Source organism: Oncorhynchus gorbuscha, linkage group LG07 (genome assembly GCF_021184085.1).
Source record: "Oncorhynchus gorbuscha isolate QuinsamMale2020 ecotype Even-year linkage group LG07, OgorEven_v1.0, whole genome shotgun sequence".
NCBI lineage: Eukaryota > Metazoa > Chordata > Actinopteri > Salmoniformes > Salmonidae > Oncorhynchus > Oncorhynchus gorbuscha.
In genome coordinates, this window is record NC_060179.1 from 77,731,674 (window position 1) to 77,757,008 (window position 25,335).

General features: G+C 43.0%; 1 protein-coding gene across 1 annotated transcript in view; it reads left to right on the forward strand.

Annotated features, from left to right (window-relative positions):
• Nucleotides 1-9,109, forward strand: part of LOC124040402 (syntaxin-binding protein 4-like) — a 124,344-nt gene extending 115,235 nt beyond the window's left edge. The window contains exons 21-22 of the mRNA XM_046357561.1: nucleotides 5,276-5,333; nucleotides 6,581-9,109. Of these exons, the coding sequence (XP_046213517.1) occupies nucleotides 5,276-5,333; nucleotides 6,581-6,728 (206 nt within the window). The 3' untranslated portion in view covers nucleotides 6,729-9,109. The remainder of the gene's footprint in view (nucleotides 1-5,275; nucleotides 5,334-6,580) is intronic.
• The last annotated feature ends 16,226 nt before the right edge of the window (nucleotides 9,110-25,335 follow it).

Here is a 25,335-nt window from a genome sequence, read left to right on the forward strand (position 1 = left end):
TGGTTGGGTCTACTTGTGTTCCAGGACCAGCTTGCTTCTTCATCTTTCTGTAGGTGATGGCTTTGTTATGGAAGGTTTGGGAATCACTTCCTTTTAGAGGGTTCTAGAATATAACAGCGCTTTCCTGGATTTTTATAGTTAGCGAGTATCGACCTAATTCTACTCTGCAAACATTATTTGGTGTTTTACATTGTACGCATACTGTAGGATATTTTTGCAGAATTCTGCATGCAGAGTCTCAATTTGGTGTTTGTCCCATTTTGTGAATTATTGGTTGGTAAGTGGACCAACACAATATTTTTTTCCAGATCGTAATTGGTATGTCAAATTGTATGTTCCTTTTGATTGCATAGAAGGCCTTTTTTGCCTTGTCTTGTATTTGAGGTCCTGGCAACTGGACCTTTTTTGGAACACCATTATTTTAGTCTAACTGATATTTACCGATCATAGCCCAGGTCTGACAGAATCTGTGCAGAAGATCTAGGTGCTGCTGTAGGTCCTCCTTGGTTGGGGACAGAAGCACCAGATCATCAGCAAACAGTAGACTTGTGAGATTCTAGTAGGGTGAGGCTGGGTGCTGCAGACTGTTCTAGTGCCCTCGCCAATTCATTGATACAGTTGAAGTCGGAAGTTTACATACACCGTAGCCAAATATATTTAAACTCAGTTTTTCACAATTCCTGACACTTAATCCTAGTAAAAATTACTTGTCTTAGGTCAATTAGGATCTCCACTTTATTTTAAGAATGTGAAATGTCAGATTAATAGTAGCGAGAATGATTTATTTCAGCTTTTACTTTTTTTTCATCACATTCCCAGTGGGTCAGAAGTTCACATACACTCAATTAGTATTTGCTAGCATTGCCTTTAAATTGTTTAACTTGGGTCAAATGTTTCGGGTAGCCATCCACAAGCTTCCCACAATAAGTTGGGTGTATTTTGGCCCATTCCTCCAGACAGAGCTGGTGTAACTGAGTCAGGCAACTCCAATACCTTGACTTTGTTGTCCTTAAGCCATTTTGCACAACTTTGAAAGTATGCTTGTGGTCATTGTCCATTTGGAAGACCCATTTGCAACCAAGCTTTAACTTCCTGACTGATGTCTTGAGATGTTGCTTTAATAACTCCACATAATTTTCCTCCCTCATGATGCCATCTATTTTGTGAAGTGCACCAGATCCTCCTGCAGCAAAGAACCCCCACAACATGATGCTGCCACCCCCATGCTTCATGGTTGGGACAGTGTTCTCGGCTTGCAAGCCTCCCCATTTTCCCTCCAAACATAACGATGGTCATTATGGCCAAACAGTTCTATTTTTGTTTCATCAGACCAGATTTCTCCAGAAAGTACGATCTTTGTCCGCATGTGCAGTTGCAAACCGTAGTCTGGCTTTTTAATGGAGATTTTGGAGCAGTTGCTTCTTCCTTGCTGAGCAGCCTTTCAGGTTATGTCAATATAGGACTTGTTTTACTATGGATTTAGATACTTTTGTACCTGTTTCCTCCAGCATCTTCACAAGGTCCTTTGCTGTTGTTCTGGGATTGATTTGCACTTTTCGCATATTACGTTCATCTCTAGGAGACAGAACACATCTCCTTCCTGAGCGGTATGACGGCTGCGTGGTCCCATGGTGTTTATACTTGAGTACTATTGTTTGTACAGATGAACATGGTACCTTCAGGCGTTTGGAAATTGCACCCAAAGATGAACCAGTCTTGTGGAGGTCTACAATCTTTCTTTTGTGCAGTCTTGGCTGATTTCTTTTGATTTTCCCATGATGTCAAGCAAAGAGGCACTGAGTTTGAAGGTAGGCCTTTTCAAATGATGTCAATTAGCCTATCAGAACTTCTAAAGCCATGACTTAATTTTCTGGATTTTCCAAGGTGTTTAAAGGCAAACTTCTGACTCACTGGAATTGCGATACAGTGAATTATAAACTAAATAATCTGTCTGTAAACAATTGTTGGAAAAATTACTTGTGTCATGCACAAAGTAGATGTCCTAACCGACTTGCCAAAACTGTATTTTGTTTATTTTTTTTCTCCACAATTTTGTGGTATCCAATTGGTAGTAGTTATTCTTGTCTCATTGCTGCAACTCCCGTACAGACTCGGGAGAGGCGAAGGTTGAGAGCCGTGCGTCCTCCGAAACGCAACCCAACCAAGCCACACTGCTTCTTGACACAGCACACATCCAACCCGGAAGCCAGCCGCACCAATATGTCAGAGGAAACACTGTACACCTGGCAACCTGGTCAGTGTGCACTGCACCCGGCAGGAGTCGCTGGTGCGTGATGAGCCATGGATATCCCAGCCAGCCAAACCCTCCCTAACCCGGACGACGCTGGGCCATTTGTCGCGTCGCCCCATGGACCTCCCGGTCGCGATAGAGCCTGGGCTCGAACCCAGAGTCTCTGGTGGCACAGCTTGCACTGCTATGCAGTGCCTTAGACCACTGCACCACCCTGTAACAAGACATTTGTTGGTTGAAAAACAAGTTTTAATCGCTCCAACCTAAGTGTATGTAAACTTTCGACTTAAAATGTATATATGTTGAAGAGGGTTGGGCATTCGTCCCTGTCTCACCCCACGGCCCTGTGGAAAGAAATGTGTGTGTTTTTGGCCAAATTTAACGGCACACTTGTGTACATTGTACATTGTTACAGTTGTTTGTGTACATGGATTTTATAATGTCGTATGTTTTTCCCCCAACACCACTTTCCATCCATTTATATAGCAGACCCTTAAGCCAAATTGAGTCAAAAACTATTTCTAAGTCAACAAAGCATGATAAGGCTTTGCCTTTGTTTTGGTTTGTTTGTTTGACAATTAGGGTGTGCAGGGGGAATATGTGCTCTGTTATATGGTAATTTGGTAAAAAGACAACTTGGCATTTGCTCAGTACATTGTTTTCGCTGAGGAAATGTACGAGTCTGCTGTTAATGATAACGCAGAGGATTTTCCCAAGGTTGCTGTTGACGCATATCACACAATAGTTATTGGGGTCAAATTTGTCTCCACTTTTGTGGATTAGGGTGATCAGTCCTTGGTTCCAAATATTGGAGAAGATGCCAGAGCTGAAGATGATATTAAAGAGTTTAAGTATAGCCAATTGGAGTTTTTGTTCTGTATATTTGATCATTTCATTTAGTATACCATCAACACCACAGGCCTTGTTGGGTTGGAGGATTTGTATTTCATCCTGTAGTTCATTCAATGTAATTGGAGATTCCAGTGGGTTCTGGTGGTCTTTAATTGCTGATTTTTAGATTTCAAATCAAATCAAATTTTATTTGTCACATACACATGGTTAGCAGATGTTAATGCGAGTGTAGCGAAATGCTTGTGCTTCTAGTTCCGACAATGCAGTGATAACCAACAAGTAATCTAACTAACAATTCCAAAAAAAAACTACTGTCTTATACACAGTGTAAGGGGATAAGGAACATGTACATAAGGATATATGAATGAGTGATGGTACAGAGCAGCATACAGTAGATTGTTAAACAAAGTGGCATAGTTTTGTTTTAGAGCTAATATATATTTACATCATTTCCATCAATTCCCATTATTAAAATGGCTGGAGTAATTGATCATGTATATGTTTTTGCTGTTTGTTATTTGTTTTAGAGCTAATATGGTTAATCCACACATCTCAGTTTTGTATAGACAACACTTTGTGTATTTGTTTGTTTAGTGTGTTCCAATTTTCCCAGACATGGTTTGATTCTATGGATTCTATGGCTTCTATGGATTCTATGGATTCTATGAATTCTATGAATTCTATGGATTCTATGGATTCTATGGCTTCTTCAGTTACATTGAGCTGATTCTGATGTGCTGTTCCTTCTTTTTCTGTAGTGTATTTCTGTATTGTTTTAGTGATTCACCATAGTGAAGGCGTAGACTCAGGTTTTCAGTAGTGTATTTCTGTATTGTTTTAGTGATTCACCATAGTGAAGGCGTAGACTCAGGTTTTCAGTAGTGTATTTCTGTATTGTTTTAGTGATTCACCATAGTGAAGGCGTAGACTCAGGTTTTCAGTAGTGTATTTCTGTATTGTTTTAGTGATTCACCATAGTGAAGGCGTAGACTCAGGTTTTCAGTAGTGTATTTCTGTATTGTTTTAGTGATTCACCATAGTGAAGGCGTAGACTCAGGTTTTCAGTAGTGTATTTCTGTATTGTTTTAGTGATTCACCATAGTGAAGGCGTAGACTCAGGTTTTCAGTAGTGTATTTCTGTATTGTTTTAGTGATTCACCATAGTGAAGGTGTAGACTCAGGTTTTCAGTAGTGTATTTCTGTATTGTTTTAGTGATTCACCATAGTGAAGGCGTAGACTCAGGTTTTCAGTAGTGTATTTCTGTATTGTTTTAGTGATTCACCATAGTGAAGGCGTAGACTCAGGTTTTCAGTAGTGTATTTCTGTATTGTTTTAGTGATTCACCATAGTGAAGGCGTAGACTCAGGTTTTCAGTAGTGTATTTCTGTATTGTTTTAGTGATTCACCATAGTGAAGGTGTAGGCTCAGGTTTTCTGGATCTCTATGTTTTTTGGTTGGATAGGTTTCTCAATTTCGTTCCTAGGTTTTTGCATTATTCTTCAAACTATTTGTCATTGTTGTCAATTTTCATAGGTTGTCTGCTTTAACTATGTTGATTTGATAGCATAAACCTACCAAAAAACATCTAGGCAATAACAAATTCAATCCCTTTTAGACAACTTCCTGGACAAAACATTTCACTGTAATAGTGAAGGTGTAACTATGGCAGTAGGAAGACTAAACAGGATATTTGACTTTTCAGCTTCGCACTACTTTCCCTCCATCTATAGCATTTCGTAATATTGTTTAGTGCCTTTGGCTTTGATGCCTCATGATTGAGTATTGCTCGGTTCAGGTAGACTATGATTTTGCTGTGAACTGTTAGGTGTGTTTGTGGGCTGACTGTGAACGCTCTGAGAGACTCTGGGTTGAGGTCAGTGATGAAGTAATCTACAGTACTACTGCCAAACAATGAGCTGTAGGTGTAACTACCATAGGAGTCCCCTCGAAGCCTACCATTGACTATGTACAGACCCAGCGTACGACAGATCTGCAGGACTTGTGACCCATTTTTGTTGGTTGTTTTGTCATAGATGTGTCATATTTGGGAGGAAATACTGTCACCTCCGGGTAGGTATTTGTACCCCTGTGTGCTGAGAGTGTCAGGTTATTTCTCTCTCTCTCTCTGTCGCTCTCTTTCTCTCTCCCTTTCTCTTTCTCTCTTTTTCTAGATCTTCCATATGGATGGGAAGAGGCCTACACTGCAGAAGGAGTCAAATACTTCATCAAGTAAGTCCAAACAACTAGAGGGTTAATATTCTAACCGCTCCAGGAGTCTCCGCTCAATGGCAGCCTTTGACTGTTTCTGTCTGTATAGTCGGAAGTACTGGTTCTGTAAGCGTGGGGCTCAGTGGTGGACTGCCAGATGATGTGGGCTTGTTTATAAGGTCATAAGCCTGGAGCGGTTATGTTTGGAGGAAAAAGGGGGAGGCTTGCAAGCCGAGAACACTGTCCCAACCGTGAAGCATGGGGGTGGCAGCGTCATGTTGTGGGTGTTCTTTGCTGCAAGAGGATCTGGTGTACTTCACAAAATAGATGGCGTCATGAGGGAGGAAATTTCTGTGGATATATTAAAGAAACATCTCAAGACATCAGTCAGGAAGTTAAAGCTTGGTTGCAAATGGGTCTTCCAAATGGACAATGACCACAAGCATACTTTCAAAGTTGTGCAAAATGGCTTAAGGACAACAAAGTCAAGGTATTGGAGTTGCCTGACTCAGTTAAACCAACAAGCCCACATCATCTGCCAGTCCGCCACCGAGCCCCACGCTTACAGAACCAACCAATGTTGTGCCAAGTTTCCACAAAGTCCCACATCCCTTTTTCAATTCCATGAATTAAAACTTCCAGTACTTCTCGACTATACGAACAGAAACAGTCCAAGGCTGCCATTGAACGGCGACTCCTGTAAACCACAGAATAGACTCAACCCAACATATCTGCTTTGATCTCAGTCTTACACGCAGTCTTAGCAATGCTGGCTGTCGAGTAAATGAAATATGTGCAGGGAGTCCCAGGGTGTGTCTTATTGTTGTTGATGACTGAATGAAATATGTGCAGGGAGTCCCAGGGTGTGTCTTATTGTTGTTGATGACTAAATGAAATATGTGCAGGGAGTCCCAGGGTGTGTCTTATTGTTGTTGATGACTGAATGAAATATGTGCAGGGAGTCCCAGGGTGTGTCTTATTGTTGTTGATGACTGAATGAAATATGTGCAGGGAGTCCCAGGGTGTGTCTTATTGTTGTTGATGACTGAATGAAATATGTGCTGGGAATCCCTGAGTGTGTTGTTTTGTGCTTGATGACTAAATGAAAGACGAGTAAATAATGAGGGGACCACATGTGCTGGTAATTTAGGGTTAGAAGCACATAAACGTTAAGGAAGCTGATCCATTCAATGAAAGAGGGATCAGGGGTTCAGGGGTGATGACCTGAGTGTGATGTGTTGCCCTGTCTTATTTTTGTCTCGTGCCAGTCATGTGACGCAGACGACATCATGGACCCATCCGGTGACCTGCAGCCTGGCTCTGGGGTTGGGGCTGTCTGAGAGAGAGGGGGAGGTATCAGCCGACGGACAGGAAGACAGCACAGCCACCTCCAGCCCCGACCACACCAAGACTTAAACCTGGGACAGTTCCATAGGATATAACATTGCAGAATCTTTAGATAAACGTGTATTGAATAGACTAGATATTGTATGTCTTGGAGTTGGATAATAGAGAGGCCTCGCAGGCAGCTCTGTATATAACATTTCTATCTGAACGTTCTGTCGTGTTGCTATTCCCCAAGCGAAGAAAAAACACCAGGCATTGGTGAAACAACACCAGTCTTCCTGTACAAATAGAGATTCAGTAGAACCCTAGAGGTGGATACAGAGACAACTACCTGAAACCCTTTAGGAGCCCCAACAAAATATTGTCTTTAAAATCATATAACTAGCTACACATAATGTTTCATTAAATGGCAGTGTACGTTAGCTGTTCTGGTGAATATGCAGTTTAAACTTTATATATATATTTTTTTACATTGAAACCTATCTGGAATTGGGCTGAGCAGTGTATAGACAGTTAATTAATTGTGTTAAAATGAATTGCACAAGCCTAGCTTCCCCGTTCGATGGAGTTGATTCATGACTCTTATTATATCGCTGTGGGTTTCTAAAGAGTTACTGGAGTTGCCTCTCCTCCTTCTCTATTATATGTGTATGCTGCTATTTATTCCTATTACCTCTATGAGGAACAGTGACCAAGCCCTCTCTCTCTTCATCTCTCTATCAACTTCCACATAAGTCTTTATAAACAATTTCACAACCCTCCAGATTTTTCAACCTTAGAAGCCAGCTTCACAATGTCTAATTTTCTTTTCCGAAGCAAATCAGGTTGGAGAAAACGCCAGTTTTTCTGTTTGCTCCCTGAGCTGCACCTTGGAATGCCATTCCGAGAGGTCCACATTCCGAAATCGGAATTGTCTTCTGAATCAAAATATACCAGAATCTACTGCTGAAAGCTTGGCCTAACATGCTATATTTTTACTTTTCACTTCCTTCACCAGAACTGATATGGCGGAGAGGCAAAGGATTGAGAAGAAGAGTTGGCTTGCATCTTGTCCATTGGTCAGATAAGAGTTGGCTTGCATCTTGTCCATTGGTCAGATAAGAGTTGGCTTGCATCTTGTCCATTGGTCAGATAAGAGTTGGCTTGCATCTTGTCCATTGGTCAGATAAGAGTTGGCTTGCATCTTGTCCATTGGTCAGATAAGAGTTGGCTTGCATCTTGTCCATTGGTCAGATAAGGGTTGGCTTGCATCTTGTCCATTGGTCAGATAAGGGTTGGCTTGCATCTTGTCCATTGGTCAGATAAGGGTTGGCTTGCATCTTGTCCATTGGTCAGATAAGGGTTGGCTTGCATCTTCTCCATTGGTCAGATAAGGGTTGGCTTGCATCTTGTCCATTGGTCAGATAAGAGTTGGACAGATTGTTACCAGGTGTCTTTAGGTTGTAATGATGTAACACATTATGTTTTTAAAAGAGTTATGGAATGAAAGCATGCAATAGCAAGGGTAGTTATCAAACATCATCCTATTTGCTGTTAGTTAACCTCCTCTTTAGCCTGTAGTATTTTATTTGATTTACTCACTAGTTGAGACCAGTGTGGCTATTTTTATCCAAAATACATTGATAACATGTCTGTTCAGTGTCCTGTAGCGCTGCTACCTCCATTAAGAGATCAATCAAATAGTATTTCAAATGTATAAAAGGCTGCGTTTACACAGGCAGCCCAATTCTGATCTTTTGCCACTTTGCGTCTTTTGACTAATCAGATCAGATCTTTTGCCGATAATTGGGCAAAAGATCATCATTGTGCTGCCTGTATAAATGCAGTCTAATACAACATGTCAAGTGTGTTGTGTTCATGTCTAACCAACCATTACCGGTGTTTTGCATAATATTACATGTTACACTAAGTATGTATGAAGTCCTCACAAGGATACTAAAACAAGGGAAATTGGGCAGTTTTGGGTTAGGTTAAGAGTTAGGACTAGGGGTTAGCGTAAATAGGATTTTGAATAGGAATCAATTGTTTGGTCCCCAGAGAGATAGTAAAACAAACATGTGTGTTTTGTGTGTGTGTGTCCAAGCCAATATCGACCGTGCCCAAGGCTGGGAGTATTGATTTTCCCTCTCTAGCATGTGTGGTTAAATATATCCCCTTCCTCTGGAAACACAAATCACATGACACACACACACACACACACTCTCTCTCTTTCTCGTTCTCTCACTCGTTCAAAGTTCTGTGTTCCATAGAGCCGTGACGACGAGCAGTATCAGCAATGTTGGTACCGTCTCTCCACAGCTCCATAGTTCCATAGTGACAGTGTTCCATACACTCTTAGAAAAAAGGGTTCCAAAAGGGTTCTTTGGCTGTCCTCGTAGAGAACCCTTTTTGGTTCCAGGTAGAAGCCTCTGTGGAAAGGGTTCTTTGGCTGTCCTCGTAGAGAACCCTTTTTGGTTCCAGGTAGAAGCCTCTGTGGAAAGGGTTCTACATGGAACCTAAAATGGTTCGACCTGGAACCAAAAATGGTTCTTCAAAGGGTTCTCCTATGGGGACTCCCAAATAACCCTTTATTTTCTAGATAGCACCTTTTTGTGTAGTGTAGTGACAGTGTTCCATAGCGGCAGTGTTCCAGCTACTGACTGACTGGCTGGCTGGCTGGCTGACTAGCTGACTGGCTGGCTGACTAGCTGACTGGCTGACTGGGCACGTTTGAGTGTTAAGCCGAAAGTAGCCGTCTGTAGATGGAAACCAGAGAGTAAAGTCGGGAGAGGTACCTATGCACTGACAGCAAGTCGGCCAACTTCTGCTGTTTCTAGGAAGCGCAACAATGTCAGATATGACGTTCACCTTTGCTATCGCCAATGAAGTGGATGCTATCGAAATTCCACTTCTCCTACACAAAGATGAACACGATCAACATGGTCCAAGGAATGAATATCCCGATGATAAGGACATTAGATACCAGCCCAATCTCTTTATAACATTCACAAGACCTGTTTTGTATTTGTGTGATGGTTCAGAAAAAAAATATATATGTTTTATTGTCACATACACCGTAGGCTACTAGAATGAGAACACAGAGGTGTTTTTGCAGTATATTGGATATGCTCTGTTGCCATTGTTATGCCTATGTACCTTCCTCATTATTATTTGTGTTTGTGCAACATGGAATTGTAAGAGATGTGATTAAATTAAGTCCACAAAGATTCTTACTGTATGGTAATTGATTACATGTCAAATCACCACAGTCTGTGGTGTATTTATCTCATTCTCAACCTGTATGTTGCTTTTGTCAGTAAGCATGATGAACACATATATATATATATAAAAACCTTTATTTAACCAGGCAAGTCAGTTCAGAACAAATTCTTATTTTCAATGACCGCCTAAGAACAGCGGGTGAACTGCCTTGTTCAGGGGCAGAACAACAGATTTTTACCTTGTCAGCTCAGAGATTCGATCTCGCAACCTCTCGGTTAACTAGGCCAACACTCTAACCACTAGGCTACGCTGCCACCCCAGGGACAGATTTTTTGATTCAATCACATGACGAAAAAGATTAGACTATACATGTAAATCAGTTCACATAAGTTAATGGGTAAACAATATGCCAAGCTGACAAATGCACTTGGTATTGACCCCCGACATGTCTGGGGTTCTTGCTCATGAAGGGATACAGAACAAGTCCCTGAAATGGCCAGTGTAGAAAAACCCAGGTCTAGTCAACAATTTGTATTACATTTTATTCACACTTAATAGAAAATAAGCACATTTGAATTTGTTTGTGACAACAATATTACAGACAAGACTAATTGTAGGGTATAATATGGGACACAACATTACAGTAACATCTACATAAATACATTAGCTATATTGTCTCAAATTAGATATTTCATTTATTTATGTTAAACATTTGGATCACATGTAAGGTGGTGACAAATGTTGATAAAGTCTTGACAAAAATGATCTGCTCGAACACACCCACTGACTGACTGACTGACTGACTGACTGACTGACTGACTGACTGACTGACTGACTGACTGACTGACTGAATGACTAGGTGACTGACTGACTGACTGAGTGACCGACTGAGAGACTGACTGGGTGACTGAGTGACTGACTGGGTGACTGACTGACTGACTGACTGGGTGACTGACTGACTGGGTGGGTGACTGACTGACTTGGTGACTGACTGACTGGGTGGGTGACTGACTGACTGGGTGACTGACTGACTGACTGACTGACGGACTGGCTGATGGACTGGCTCATTTCATTTGATTTGATAGGATCCCCAGTTGCCCGATGCCAATGGCGACAGCTAGTCTTACTGGGGTCCAACACCTAATGAAAAATACATTACAGACAGAAAATACTTTACAATTTACATACAGTACATTTAAAAATATTAAAATGTAGTGTGTGTGTGTGTGTATCTATCAGTTACACATACATGTCAGTACATACACACAACATGTAGGTCACATGTCAGTACATACACACAACCAGTAGGTCATATGGGGAGAGGTGTTGTGCCGTGAGTTGTTGCTTAATTTGTTTTTTGAAACCAGGTTTGCTGTTCACTTGTGCTATATAAGATGGAAAAAATATTTTCTGTACACTTGAGTAATTGACTCTGTATAATACTATACATTTCCTTGAATTTGTTCTGGCCCTAGGGACTGTGAAAAGACCCCTGGTGGCATGTCTGGTGGGGTAAGTGTGTGTGTGTCCGTGCTGTGTCTAAGTTGACTATGCAAACAATTTGAAATTTCCAATACATAACTGTTTCTTATAAAAACAAGAAGAGATTTCCCTCAACTCTCAGCATGCATAGTATTAATATTAGCCCTCTGATTACAATGAAGAGGAAAACGTGCATAGGGCTGTTGCGGTGACCATATTATCGCCACACCGACGGTCACGAGTCATGAAGGCATTCAAATTCCACATTCCACGGTACTTAGGCTCCTCCAAGCTCTGATGCTGCTTCTGGTCATTAGTAGCCTACCAAACTTGCTTACTGCCTTGTACTCAGCACTCTATCGTCCCTCTAATCACTCTGACATCAATGCAAATGGGTTCGAAAATCTAGTCAAACACTTCACGAGAGCCCATAACCTCATGTTGCGCAACATTTCTATAGGCTATGCAATTGTGGGAGAAAACAGAGTGATGGCCTCTACTAAAAAGAGGAGGATCCCATCAGCATTCGGTAGGCTAGTTCTCAACTTTCTTAATATTAAACACATTGCTTATATTTCCAAAAGGAGTATAGTCTATCTGGCTGGCTTGAAAATAATAACAATTGTGACCGCCACAGCCCTAGACATGCCGCTCTGTTTTGTCAAAAAAGCATAGCATCTCCTTTATTATGAACAGACCTCTTCCCATCTTTACAACCATTGAACAATATGTTTTGACCATGTCAGTTTACAATCTAAAGTAACACCAAGTAATTTAGTCTCCTCAACTTGTTCAACAGCCACATCATTCATTACCAGATTCAGCTGAGGTCTAGAACTTAGGAACTGAGTTGTACCAAATACAATGCTCTTAGTTTTAGAGATGTTCAGGACCAGTTTATTACTGGCCACCCATTCCAAAACAGACTGCGACTCCTTCTTAAGGGTTTTGGTGACTTCATTAGCTGTGGTTGCTGATGTGTATATGGTTGAATCATTAGCATACATGGACACACATGCTTTGTTTAATGCCAGTAGCATGTCATTGGTAAAAACAAAAAAGAGTAGAGGGCCTAGTAAGCTGCCCTGCGGTACACCACACCTTACATGTTTGACATTAAAGAAGCTTCCATTAAAGAAAACCCTCTGAGTTCTATTAGATAGATAGCTCTGAATCCATGATATAGCAGAGGTTGAAGAGCCATAACACATACGTTATTTCAACAACAGGTTATGGTCAATAATATCCAACGCTGCACTGAAGTCTAACAGCACAGCTCCCACAATCTTCTAATTATCAATTTCTTTCAACCAATCATCAGTCATTTGTGTCAGTGCGGTACATGTTGAGTGCTCTTATCTATAATCATGCTGAAAGTCTGCTAATTTGTTTACAGAGACATTGTCACGCCCTGACCTTAGAGAGACGTTTTACTAAAATAAAAAGGAAACACTCACCACGCTGCACTTTGGTCCACTTCTTACGATGGCCGTGACAGAAATAGCATTGTATTTGTAATTGTATACACACTTTTTTTCAAACAGTTTGCTAAGAGCTGACAGCAAGCGGATAGGTCTGCAGTAAAGTCCTCTTTACCACTCTTGGGTAGCGGAATGACTCTGGCTTCCCTCCAGGCCTGAGGATAAATATTTTTTTCTCGCCTCAGATTAAAGGTATGACAAATAAGAGTGGCTATATAGTCAGCTACCATCCTAAGTAACTTTCCATCTAAGTTATCAATGCCAGGAGGTTTGTCATTATTGATCGATAACAATAATTTCCCCACCTCTTCCACATTAACTTTACAAAATTCAAACATACAATGCTTTTCTTTCATTATTCGTTTTTATTCATGAATATGATGGCTCACTGTTCGCTGTTGTCATTTCCTGCCTAAGTTTGCCCACTTTGCCAATGAAGTAATCATTAAAATAATTAGCAACAACAAATGGTTTTGTGATGAATAAGCCATCTGATTCGATGAAAGATGGAATTTGTCTTTCTGCCCATAATTTCATTTAAAGTACTCCAAATTTGTTTCCATCATTCTTTATATCATTGATCTTGATTTCATAATACAGTTTATTCTTCTTTTTGTTGAGTTTAGTCACATCATATCTCAATTTGCACTAAGTCAGCCAGCCAGACTTATTAGCCAATCCTTTTGCCCCATCTCTTTCAGGCATACAATTTTTCAATTCCTCATTTACCCATGGAGCCTTAACAGTTCTAACAGTCAGTTTCTTAACAGGTGCATGTTTATCAATAATTGGAAGAAGCAATTTTATAAATCAAGTGCAGTGTCTGGATGCTCCTTATAAATCACATCAGATCAACAAATATTTTTGACATCGTTCACATGAGTCACAGCAAAATGTATGGTCTCTTATACACTATTTTAGGCCCAGCATTTGGAACTTTGGCTTTCCTGGATATAGCCACTATATTGTGATCACTGCATCCAATGGGTACAGATACAGCTTTAGAACAAAGTTCTACAGTATTAGTTAACAGGAGATCAATACATGTGGATGATCTTGTTCTTGTAATGTTTGTAAACACACTGGTAGGTTGATTAATAACCTGAACCAGGTTACAGGCACTGGTTACAGTGAGAACCTTTCTCTTGAGCGGACAGCTTGATGAAAACCAGTCAATATTCAGGTCCCCAAGAAAGTAGACCTCTCTGTTTACATCACATACACTATCAAGCATTTCACACGTAGTATTTACATACTGACTGTTAGCACTTGGTGTCCTATAGCAACACCCCAAAAGAAAAGGCTATAGGTGTGTCAGGTGAACCTGCAACCACAACACTTCAGTAACACTTGACATAAGATCTTCTCTAAGCATTACAGTGATATGGCCCTGAATATATACAGCAACACCTCCCCCTTAAGCATTTCTGTCTCTTCCATAGATGTTATATCCTTGTATTGCTACTGATGTATCATCAAATGAATTATCCAAGTCAGTCTCAGAAATGGCTAATATATGAATGTTATCTGATGTTATCAAGTTATTGATTTCATTAACCTTATTTCAAAGGCTACATATATTAATATGGGCTAATTTCAGCCCTTTCCTGAGTAGCTTATCAGAGATAAACATAATATGGAAAAGAGCAAACAAAGCAAGAGACAAAAAGATAAACCCTCAGCAGTCCATTAATCAATTGGTGTGTGTGTGTGTGTGTGTGTGTGTGTGTGTGTGTGTGTGTGTGTGTGTGTGTGTGTGTGTGTGTGTGTGTGTGTGTGTGTGTGTGTGTGTGTGTGTGTGTGTGTGTGTGTGTGTGTGTTGCAGGGTTGAAGCTACAACCCATAGGCTTGGCTCTCTCAACCCTTCCAGGCTTTTAGGAGGGAGGGTGGACAAAGAGCCTGTCATAGCGGATGCAAGCAATGTCCCCACACACTATGGCAGCTTTCATGGCTGGGATAAGTTCTTTCCTCTTCTGGTGCACAGCTTCAGGATAGTCCTTGTTGAGAAAGATGTACGTTCCTCTCAAGTTCTTGGCTCTTTCCAGAACAGCTACCTTGTCCTTGAACCTCAGGAACCTGACCACTATTGGCCAGGGCCTGTTACCTGTCCCGGTATGGGCACGCTCCACCTTAATCTTCCTGTGGTCCATCTTCAGTTTCTTCGAGATAATTTCCCTCACTTTGTCCTCAGACTTCATTCAGGTCTCATGTGGATTCTGCAAATCCATCTACAACAATATTGTTCTGCCTTGATTGTCCCTCGAGATAATGTGATTTCTCTCTCATTGTTATCAGGGATTCACAAACAGAACTGATGTCCTCTCTCAATGACTTAGATTGCTGTCATCTTGCCGTTCTCCTGTTTAAACTCATCATTCTGACCCTGGGAGAACTGCAAACTGTTCTTTATGTTCTGGGCCTCTCTGGTCAGGTCATCTATTCTTTTATTAACTGACTCCACCAATATTTGGACACACCACTTGAAGCTATTTTCTTGTTTTTGTAACATCTGCTTGGGACAATCCGCTTCCCAGCCACAATGGCTAACCTCATCATGGGTTGCGTTCAAGCCCTCAAGAAAACCCTGCTAGCTTGATAGGCAGCTAGTTAGCTAGCAGCTAGGCTAGCTGATATGCCAGACAGCTACTCAGAACCGGCCTTGGTCGGCAGCATCACTGGACAGATTGTAGCATTCCCAGCAACTGATGCCAACCGGGTTGCGGAATCGAAACTCAAAAGAGTTTCAATAGACTTTCAAAACAACAGCCTTTCCAAAACACCAAAACGAGCTCTCCCTCGTTTCGCGTTCAACAGGAAGTGACTGACTGGCTGACTCCTCTAATTGGTCTTGCTGTACTAAATGTTCTACTAAAAACGAGAGTCAGTGTTACGTTCCAGATGGCACCCTATTCCCTTTATAGTGCACTACTTTTGACCAGAGCCCAAGTAGTAGGGCTATAGTAGTTCCTATATATGTCAAGCCCTGGCCATAGAGAGGCTTTTATTCTATGTTTTGGTTAGGCCAGGGTGTGACTAGGGTGGGCATTCTAGTTTCTTTATTTCTATGTTTGCTATTTCTTTGTTTTTGGCCAAGTGGGGTTCTCAATCAGAGGCAGCTGTCTATAATTGTCTCTGATTGGGAATCATACTTAGGCAGCCTTTTCCCCCCCATCTGTGTTTTGTGGGTAGTTGTTTTCTGTATAGTTGATTTGCCTTACAGAACTGTTCGTTTTCCTCTTTGTTATTTTGTCCGAGTGTTTTGCGTAATAAATTATCATGAACACTTACCACGCTGCGCTTTGGTCCGATCCTCATTCTGACTAGAGACGTTACTGTTTTCTTGAGTTGAAGGAGAGGAGGACCAAAATGCAGCGTGGTTACTATTCATGTTTTTAAATAAGACAACTAAACATGAACATAATACAAAACAACAAATGTGGAAAACCAAAACAGCTCTATCTTTAAAAAAAAAAAAAATCATTTATTATCTTCAATACCATTCATTCTTTACAACTCATAATTTACATACATACACAAATAATGGTATTTTAAATAAACTAATTAAACTAAACATAAACCCCAAACAAAACCTCAGGGGAGCATCTTCCCTCCCCGTCACCCTACAAAATACCTTTCCCTATCTCCCCGTCGCTAATCTATCCCCTTACAAATCTAAATGACACCCAGCCCTAAACCCCCCTTCCACCTCTCCCGAGCAGCATGCTGCCCCCATTTCCTCTCCTCCCCTCTTCATCCTCCCTCTCAAATCTCCTTCCACCCTCCTCACTATCCCTTCCACCCCCCAATCTCTCCCTGTCTTCACCATGTTCTGCCTTGCTTCCCACAGCCCCCGTTTAAAGAGACTCATGAGAAGCCAGAGCAGAAACCTGTCCCTATCCGTCCCTCTCGCTCTCCCTACACCCCTCTCTAACCTGGCCCACGTCAATACAAAATCCCCCTTTACCAAACCTAACAACACCCGTGCCCTAGCCCATACTACTCCGGCAAAGGCACAGTCCCAAAAGACATGGCGCACAGTCTCCTCCCTGCCACAAGAGGATCTTGGACAGGTGGGGGATTGCACCAAATTATACCGGTACAAGATGGAACGTACCGGCAAACAGTTATGAAGGCTCAACCAATTCAGGTCCTTGAGCCTGTTGTCCAGACCCCGCACCTGCACTCCCTTCCAGACCACTTCCGAGATGCCCACTACAGGCGCCGGACTCCCTGCCTTTCTGACCTCCTCGTACAGGTGCCTATGATCTAAACCTACTCGGGCAACTTCAACCTCAGGGTGCGCACGCAGCCACTTGGCCGCATGACCAAAGTGCCACGGCAGCTGTTCCGCCCGAGGACCCGTGTTAGACCACACCATTATGCTTCTCGCCTGATACGAGAAAAACACCCTCAGGAGGTAACCGGACGGGTGTATCACTGGCTGAGCAAGCTCCGTTAACAAGAATGAAACAAAAATTGTGTCCAGCTTGAGGGGGAAATGTGGTACCCCCCTACCTCCCTCCCCGATGGGACAGATCATGCGTGCCCTGGCGACCCACTCGCACCTGCCACTCCACATAAACTGAAACACAAGCCTCACTAGAGGCCTCCTCAGACAAGCCGGCAATGGGTAGACGGCAACACATCCACCTTTACGACCAGGACTTTGCCCATAAAAGACAAATACCTAGCTTTCCACATTGCTAGCTTCCTCTGTACCACAGCAATACGCATGTTCCAGTTTAGCGTCGCTGAGCCGGAGGTCTCAAAATGGACCCCGAGAATCCTCAGGGCTCCCTCACAGAGAGATAACCCCCCAGGCACATCCGTTCTACCGCGCCATCTTCCGAAAAACTTGACGGAAGACTTTGCATGGTTCAGAACTGCTTCCGATGCTCGGGTGAAATCCCCAAAGATGGCAAGGGACCTTGTCATGCACGAGTCCTTGCACAACAGCAAGGAAGTGTCGTCGGCGTACTGCGTCATCTTAACACACAGCCCACCACTTCCAGGGATCAGCAAACCTTCCACCCCTGTGTCTGCCCTAATGGCAGCCCCAAGAGGCTCCATGTACAGAACGAAGAGGAGAGCCGAGAGTGGGCACCCCTGCCTGACCCCAGACGAGAGGTCAAAAACGTCACCCAAGTGACTATTTACACTAACTCGGCACCCCGCTCCGACATATAATGAACGAATCCATCCTATAAACTTCTCCCCAAATCCTAATCGACCTAACACTCTGAATAAAAAGGATCTATTCACGCGATCGAAGGCTTTCGCCTAATCTAGCGCTGCTACCATTAAAGGCAGACCTCTATCTTCAACCCAAGCGATGGAGTCCCTGATTAACTGTAGGTTCCATCTAATAGAGCGGCCCTCTACCCCGCACGTCTGATCCTCATGAACGACGTAGGGAAGGGCTGTGCGCAACCGGTCTGCTAAAACCTTTGCAAGTAGCTTGTAATCTACACACAGCATGGTCAACGGCCGCCAGTTGCCAAGGTCTGTTACTTCCCCCTTCTTATATAAAAGTGACAGCACACCAACAGCCATTGATCCCCCCGGGACCCCCGTCTCAAGGATGGCCTTCAAGACTTCGAGGACCACTGGTCCACGTATACCCCAAAACTTGAGATAAAACTCAGCCGGCAGCCCATCCATCCCAGGCACCTTCCCTTTTCCCATCCTCCTAAGAGCGCTCTCAACCTCTTCTAGTGAGATCTGGGCCTCCATCACTTCTCTAATGTCCTCCGGCAACCGCCTGGACAAGTGTTCTAAAAACACATTTCCCTGCTCTACATCTATTTCCCTTTCCTTAAATAAACCTTGGAAATGATCAGTTGTCACCCTGACCATATCCTCTGGTTCTCTAACTATAGTACCATTTTCTTCCCTAACACCATGCATTACCTTCCTACTCTGTCTTGCCCTAACCAACTTAAAGAACATAGCAGAACAAGTCTCATTATGTTCTACAAAGCCACAATGCGCACGCTCAAGGAAAGCTCGAGCCTTCCACTCCTGCAACTCCCTGAGCTGCGCCTTTAGGGTTGCGGATCTCTCCCAGTCAAACGACCCGCTGAGGTTGCCTGCCTCGTATTCGAGTTCAATTAACCTCTGGATACGATCCACCTCCCTCCTCTCCTCCCTTTTTTTCCTCTTGCAATACCCTATTATAAAAGCCCTAATCCTCACCTTAACTAATTCCCACCACCCTAACACCCCCTCGCACATGGACCAGAGGCCCTCAAGCCTCCAAAAGAAACCATAAAACCCGTCAACAAAAGCCTGCTCCTCCAGCACATCCCGATCTAGCTTCCAGTACCCCCTACCAAAGAGGCAGACTGGCGACCCCACCTGCAGGAGCACCCCGTCGTGATCCGAAAAGAAAACAGGCAACAGCCGCCCAGACAACTTACCCAAAGACCTGGGTACAAAAATATAGTCAAGCCTCCGCTCAACCCCCCTGGAGTTGCGCCATGTAGGACCGTCCATTTTCGGAGTAGTGTGCAGACCACCATCTATCAGACCATGGCAAGCCATTAGCCTGGCAATGGCGCCCGCACTGCTATCCCCCTCTTCCTAAATCTGTATTAAAATCCCCCTATCACTAATTTCCTATTTGTGACACACAGGGGCGTCAGACAGTCCACCATCTCCCTCCTGTCTGCCACCACCTGTGGCCCATACACCACCACTAATCTACATTTACAATCCCTTATCGTGACATCCACCCCTATAACCCTCCCCTGCATTACCACAAAAGAATCCTCCACTTTTACCTCCCTGTGCCCACACAAAATCCCTACCCCCGATGACTGCACCCCCAACACCCCAAACCGACTCCCCCTTGCCCCACTCCCTCTTAAACCTACTAACATCCCCTCCATCCCTCAGGTGAACCTCCTGTAAAAAACAAAAATCAAACCCCACACCCTCCAAATAACTAAAAACCGCCCTCCTCTTAACAAAATCCCTTAAACCCCTTACATTTAAACTAACAAAAGTAAAATTAGACTCCATGAAAAAATAAAAACATGTAATACACTCAAATTCTAAACCCAGACAGAAAAAAAACATAAACAGGAGACTCACCCGATGCTCCCCTGCTCCATATCTACCGGTGAGAACACCATCCGTAATCCCGACATCCCCCCCTCTTCCTCCATCACACCATCCCAGGATGCAGGAATAGTGTTTGGCTCCAGGGTGCCCTGCCCTGGGTCTACCCCCACACTCCTCCCCCTCCCCAGTGTTGCAGCTGGTTTGGAAAAAAATTGGGGAGGCTGAGTCCCCAAACAAAAAACTCCCCACCTCCTCTTGTACCCAGTCCTGAGTCTTGTTAGGTGTGTCCCCACCCAACAGAAGTTGAGGGCCTGGGGAAACCAGCAGCAACCCAGAGGTTTCTCCCGCCCCATCACTCTCTTGGCCATCCCCTCCCCCTCACTGTCGGCCAATCGCCCCCTCCTCTTCATACTCTTCTTTGGTGATGGCGGCAGTGGAGAGATACCGCCCTACCCCCCCGCCAGCTCCTCCACCATACCCCTCATCTCTTCAACCAGGGAACTTTCCCCCCAGTCCACTTGCTCTTCCACCGTCTCCTTCTCCACCACTCCTCCCTCGCTTTCTTCTCTCTCATGCTCCTCCACTCGGTTGTACTTCTTGTACTTCACGAGGCGAATATGTGACCGTAGGCCATACAGCACCTGCAAAATGGGGGCTGACGTGCATAAAACAACGTCCCCCTGTCAGCCCCTAGGGAGAACATAGCAGGAGGATGGAGGTAGCCACCATGTCCCTTTGGGTCCTCTCTGAGGAGGGCCTGGAAGCCTCTCCTCCCATTCCAAAACCCAAGGGAGTCTTTGAGGTGCCTTGCTGAGGAGACGTTATCCATGTATCTCCCCAGAAAAGCCCTCACCTCTTCGTCCTTAACGTAAGGGTTGTAAATGTTGACAGTTACAACCCTAAAGTTATTCTTCGCCAGGCTTGTTATATCGTAGTGGCACATCGGCCTCTCACCTCCCACTGCTCTTGCCCTTCTCAGGATATCATCGTGTTTTTCCTCTGTATATAGTGCCACGTCGTATGCTCCCTCCAACGAGTTGCCTTGGAAACAAAACACGTCCTTCACCGTCCGCTTTAGAATCCTCATCAATATTATCCTTCCAAAGGATTCCGGTCCTAAAGGCTCCAACTCCTTTTCCTTCCAAGCAAACCGAATCGTGTTGGCCAGCCCAATCCCAGGGACCGACCGTGTTGATGTATTTAGCACCATCTCCGCAAGGAGAATAGCGCTTGTTCTCTTCTTCCAAAACAAGTAAAAAAGAAAAACCAAAGTGACCGAGCCTATCTGGTGAAACTACACAGAGACAGGAACAATCAACCACAAAACCCAACACCAACCAGGCTACCTAAATATGGTTCCCAATCAGAGACAATGACTAACACCTGCCTCTGATTGAGAACCATATCAGGCCAAACATAGAAATAGACAAACTAGACATGTAACATAGAATGCCCACTCAGATCACACCCTGACCAAACAAAACATAGAAACATACAAAGCAAACTATGGTCGGGGTGTGACAGTTACAATATAGGGAATTGGGTGCAATTGGGGATGCATTCAGAGCCAGACAGTTGCTGTTTCAGCCTTCTGTTATATTACTGTCACAACATTCTCATTCTGTTGACATAGTCTCTGTTAAGGAAAGATTAACCACGCAAAGTAGTGAAAGAAGGTAAAGATCAAACAATTTCATCAGAGGCAGAAAAGGTCAAGGTACAGTAGTTTTAATACAACTGAATCCTGGCAACCCTAACTTGTGTGAGCGGTGGCCTTCAGCCAGGTGTGTGTGTGTGTGTGTGTGTGTGTGTGTGTGTGTGTGTGTGTGTGTGTGTGTGTGTGTGTGTGTGTGTGTGTGTGTGTGTGTGTGTGTGTGTGTGTGTGTGTGTGTGTGTGTGTGTGTGTGTGTGTGTGTGTGTGTGTGTGTGTGTGTGTGTGTGTGTGTGTGTGTTGGGCAAAGTAGGCTCAAGATCTTACAGTACATAACACACTGGCTAATTTAGGTCACTGCTGGTCATGCTAATCGCATTTTCAATCTGTTATTGGTACAAACACACACGCACACACGATATTGGATTGGAGTGCGTGTAAGGAAGATACACTATAATTACCTTCAGGTTAAACAGGATATTCGTAATAGTTCTAATTCCATCGTTCTGAGTTGCAATATCTCATGTTTGATTAAAACAAAGTCATGTGATAAACAGATCCCTTTTCTGCCTGAGATGATTTCTAGCCTGCCTAAAGCTCAAATCTGACAACTTTACTTTCGTGTGCCAGCGCTCAGGAGAATAATGTACATGCAGTGACTAACCCACTCACTTTTTCAAGTGTTCAGGGCTGTGCATAGATCTGTGTAAGGGGAAGGTGCTCAAAATGACCCCCCAACCCCCCGCAAAAGAATCGACCTAAATCCCTAATACATCCAACTGCATCTGTAGCCAAAATGTTTTTTTTTTTTTTAGCATAGCTCTATATATTTTATGCAACATCACTCATCACACACTGTACGCAAGCTAGTGTCACTGACTCCTTCAGAGACATTTAATTGACAACATGCACAAACATGGTTAGCACTGTTGGATCCTATGTGTACATGTCTGGAAGTGTTTTAGCCCAGGGGAGCAGGTGTGGCTAAGCAATGTCCTACTTTTCTCTTGCAAAGGTTGTCACGACATTATGCTTTAGCAACCTCTGTTGTCAAGGATGTCAACAGAGTTTAGAGTTTAGGAGGAAAATAGAGATTTGTTTAACATATTCGTGTGAGCTAACATTGTCTCTAATGTCACTTTTTCAGACATAGGCAGACAAAGGACTATAGCTTCCACAAGGATGGCTACTTTGAAGATTCTCAAATAAAAAATATATATTTAGATTTGTTTTACACTTTTTTGGTTACTACATGATTCCATATGTGTTATTTCATAGCTTTTGTGTCTTCACTATTATGCTACAATGTAGAAAATAGTAGAAATAGAGAAAAACCCTTGAATGGGTAGGTGTGTCAAAACTTTTGACTGCTAGGGGATATGAGAGTGGCAAGAGCTTACTACTTTATATTATCATATAAACAACAAATAAAGGGATAGTCGATGAGGGGCGCTATGCGTTCTATGGAAAATAAAGGGATAGCCGATGAGGGGCGCTATGTGTTCTATGGAAAATAAAGGGATAGTCAATGAGGGGCGCTATGCGTTCTATGGAAAATAAAGGGATAGTCAATGAGGGGCGCTATGCGTTCTATGGAAAATAAAGGGATAGTCAATGAGGGGCGCTATGTGTTCTATGGAAAATAAAGTGAAGTGGAAGGTGTGTTCCACAACACGATGCCGGAGTGGAACTGATTGAGTTCATTATCCCTTTTATTCTATAGCTATAATTTGCCACTATAAATATGTGTTCATTTGCCAGTAGAAAGGTGTTCAACATCCACTCAAGTGGCTAGCAAGGTTACTAGATAGCTACAGTACTAGTAGTAACCATGGTAGCCATGGTAACCAAACAAACAGACTTGCTAGTTTATGAAAATCAAATTCAACAGTACCCATAATATGTTCAATTTGACTGCTTTCAAACAAAACATGTACAAATTAACTACAGCCATTGAATTCTACCTGCAAATATACTGTGCGTTATAGGGAAATAGTGCACGCTCTTGAATGCCCATCAAGCCAATCAGAAAGGAGTATTCAACAATGCCATGGTATAAACAAGATTATAAACGTGATGGTTCAAGTCCTGAATGCTGATTGGCTGACAGCCATGGTATATCAGACCGTATACCATGGGTATGACAAAACATGTATTTGAACTGCTCTAATTACGTTGGTAACCAGTTTTTAATAGCCATGGGGCACCTTGGGGGTTTGTGGTAAATGGCCAACATACCACGGCTAAGAGCTGTATCCAGGCACTCCGCTTTGTGTCGTGCTTAATAACACCCCTTAACAATAATATATTGGCCATATACCACACCCCCTCGGGCCTTATTGCTAAATAAGATACTACATTGAGTTTCTATAGCGATAGGCCGTCATTGTAAATAAGAATTTGTTCTTAACTGACTTGCCTAGTTAAATAAAGGTTACATTTTTAAAAAATTAAATAAATAAAACATACATTCATTGATAGAGGCCTTTCAGGACAATCAAGGGCAAAAGTAGGCTACATAAAATCAAGTGCAGGTTGAATCAAATTATAGAGCAATTAATAATACAATTAAACGATTAATATTGCAATTTCAGGGACAGAAGGGGATAGGGGGCAGGACAGAATCAATCAAAGACCATTGGCTTTCTGAAAGAGGTGTTTTTGTATTGTTTTTATGAGTGACTATCTGCATTTTGGCAGCAGAAGGCAGGACTGGGTGGATGAAGATCCTGCAGTTGTTCACTTTGTAGGCCTAAACGCCTTGTTTCATTTGTACAAAGAGTACAGGAGCTTTTTCTTCCCAGTAGGCTGCTGTGTGTTAGATTGAGTTGTTTTCACCCCGCTGAAAGCACATGAGGTTCAATGTGAGAACCGCCTAGGCCCTAGGAGGTGGTGAGCAGCGAGCGCAGGATATCTCGCTCCGCTATTGGACAAAAGTAGGTCAACCGCGCCCACTAACGTGACCCGTCATTCCATCCACCCTTTTCTAGGCTAAGGGTGAAGGGGTTTGGTCCGTGCGCTCAATGCGTGACAGACGAAAAAGCACTCTATCAAAAAATCACTCTCCACCCAAAAAATGTTCTCATAGCTCCTCGCTTGGAACATGACTACAGCGATTTCCATTTACCTCATTGTGCAATTAGTCCATCTATGTATGTATATGTCGGGGAAAAACGGTTGCCTAACTTTAGTGTAATTTGTCACGTGTTTCACATATGAGGACGCGCTTCTCATGTTGAGTGGGTTCAAAACAGACGCACCTTGTACCTATTTTGAACAAGAGCCAATGTAGGCTAACATAATGTAATTATAGTGCACACACAAACTCGGATATTATGCTATTCGGAATATTACTCTCTGTGCACATGCATGTGATAAATAGCCCTACTTTGCCGGCTTCTCTGAACTCTCCTTGATAGGATTTAAATTTGAGAAATTATAGTCTGTAGGGCCTAGTACTAGGTCTATTCTAATCTAGTAGGTAACCTCCATACGAATTAGTCTGGAAACGCAATGGGCTATATAGAAATAGTGTTGTTGATAGGCTATATTCCTCCTTCCGTCAATAAAATATCCTAATAGCTAGGGGACTAAGGTGTCTTGACTTGTCAGTGTCTCACTCACTCACACACACACACACACACACACACACACACACACACACACACACACACACACACACACACACACACACACACACACACACACACACACACACACACACACACACACACACACACACACACACACACACACACACACACACACACACACACACACACACACACACACACAC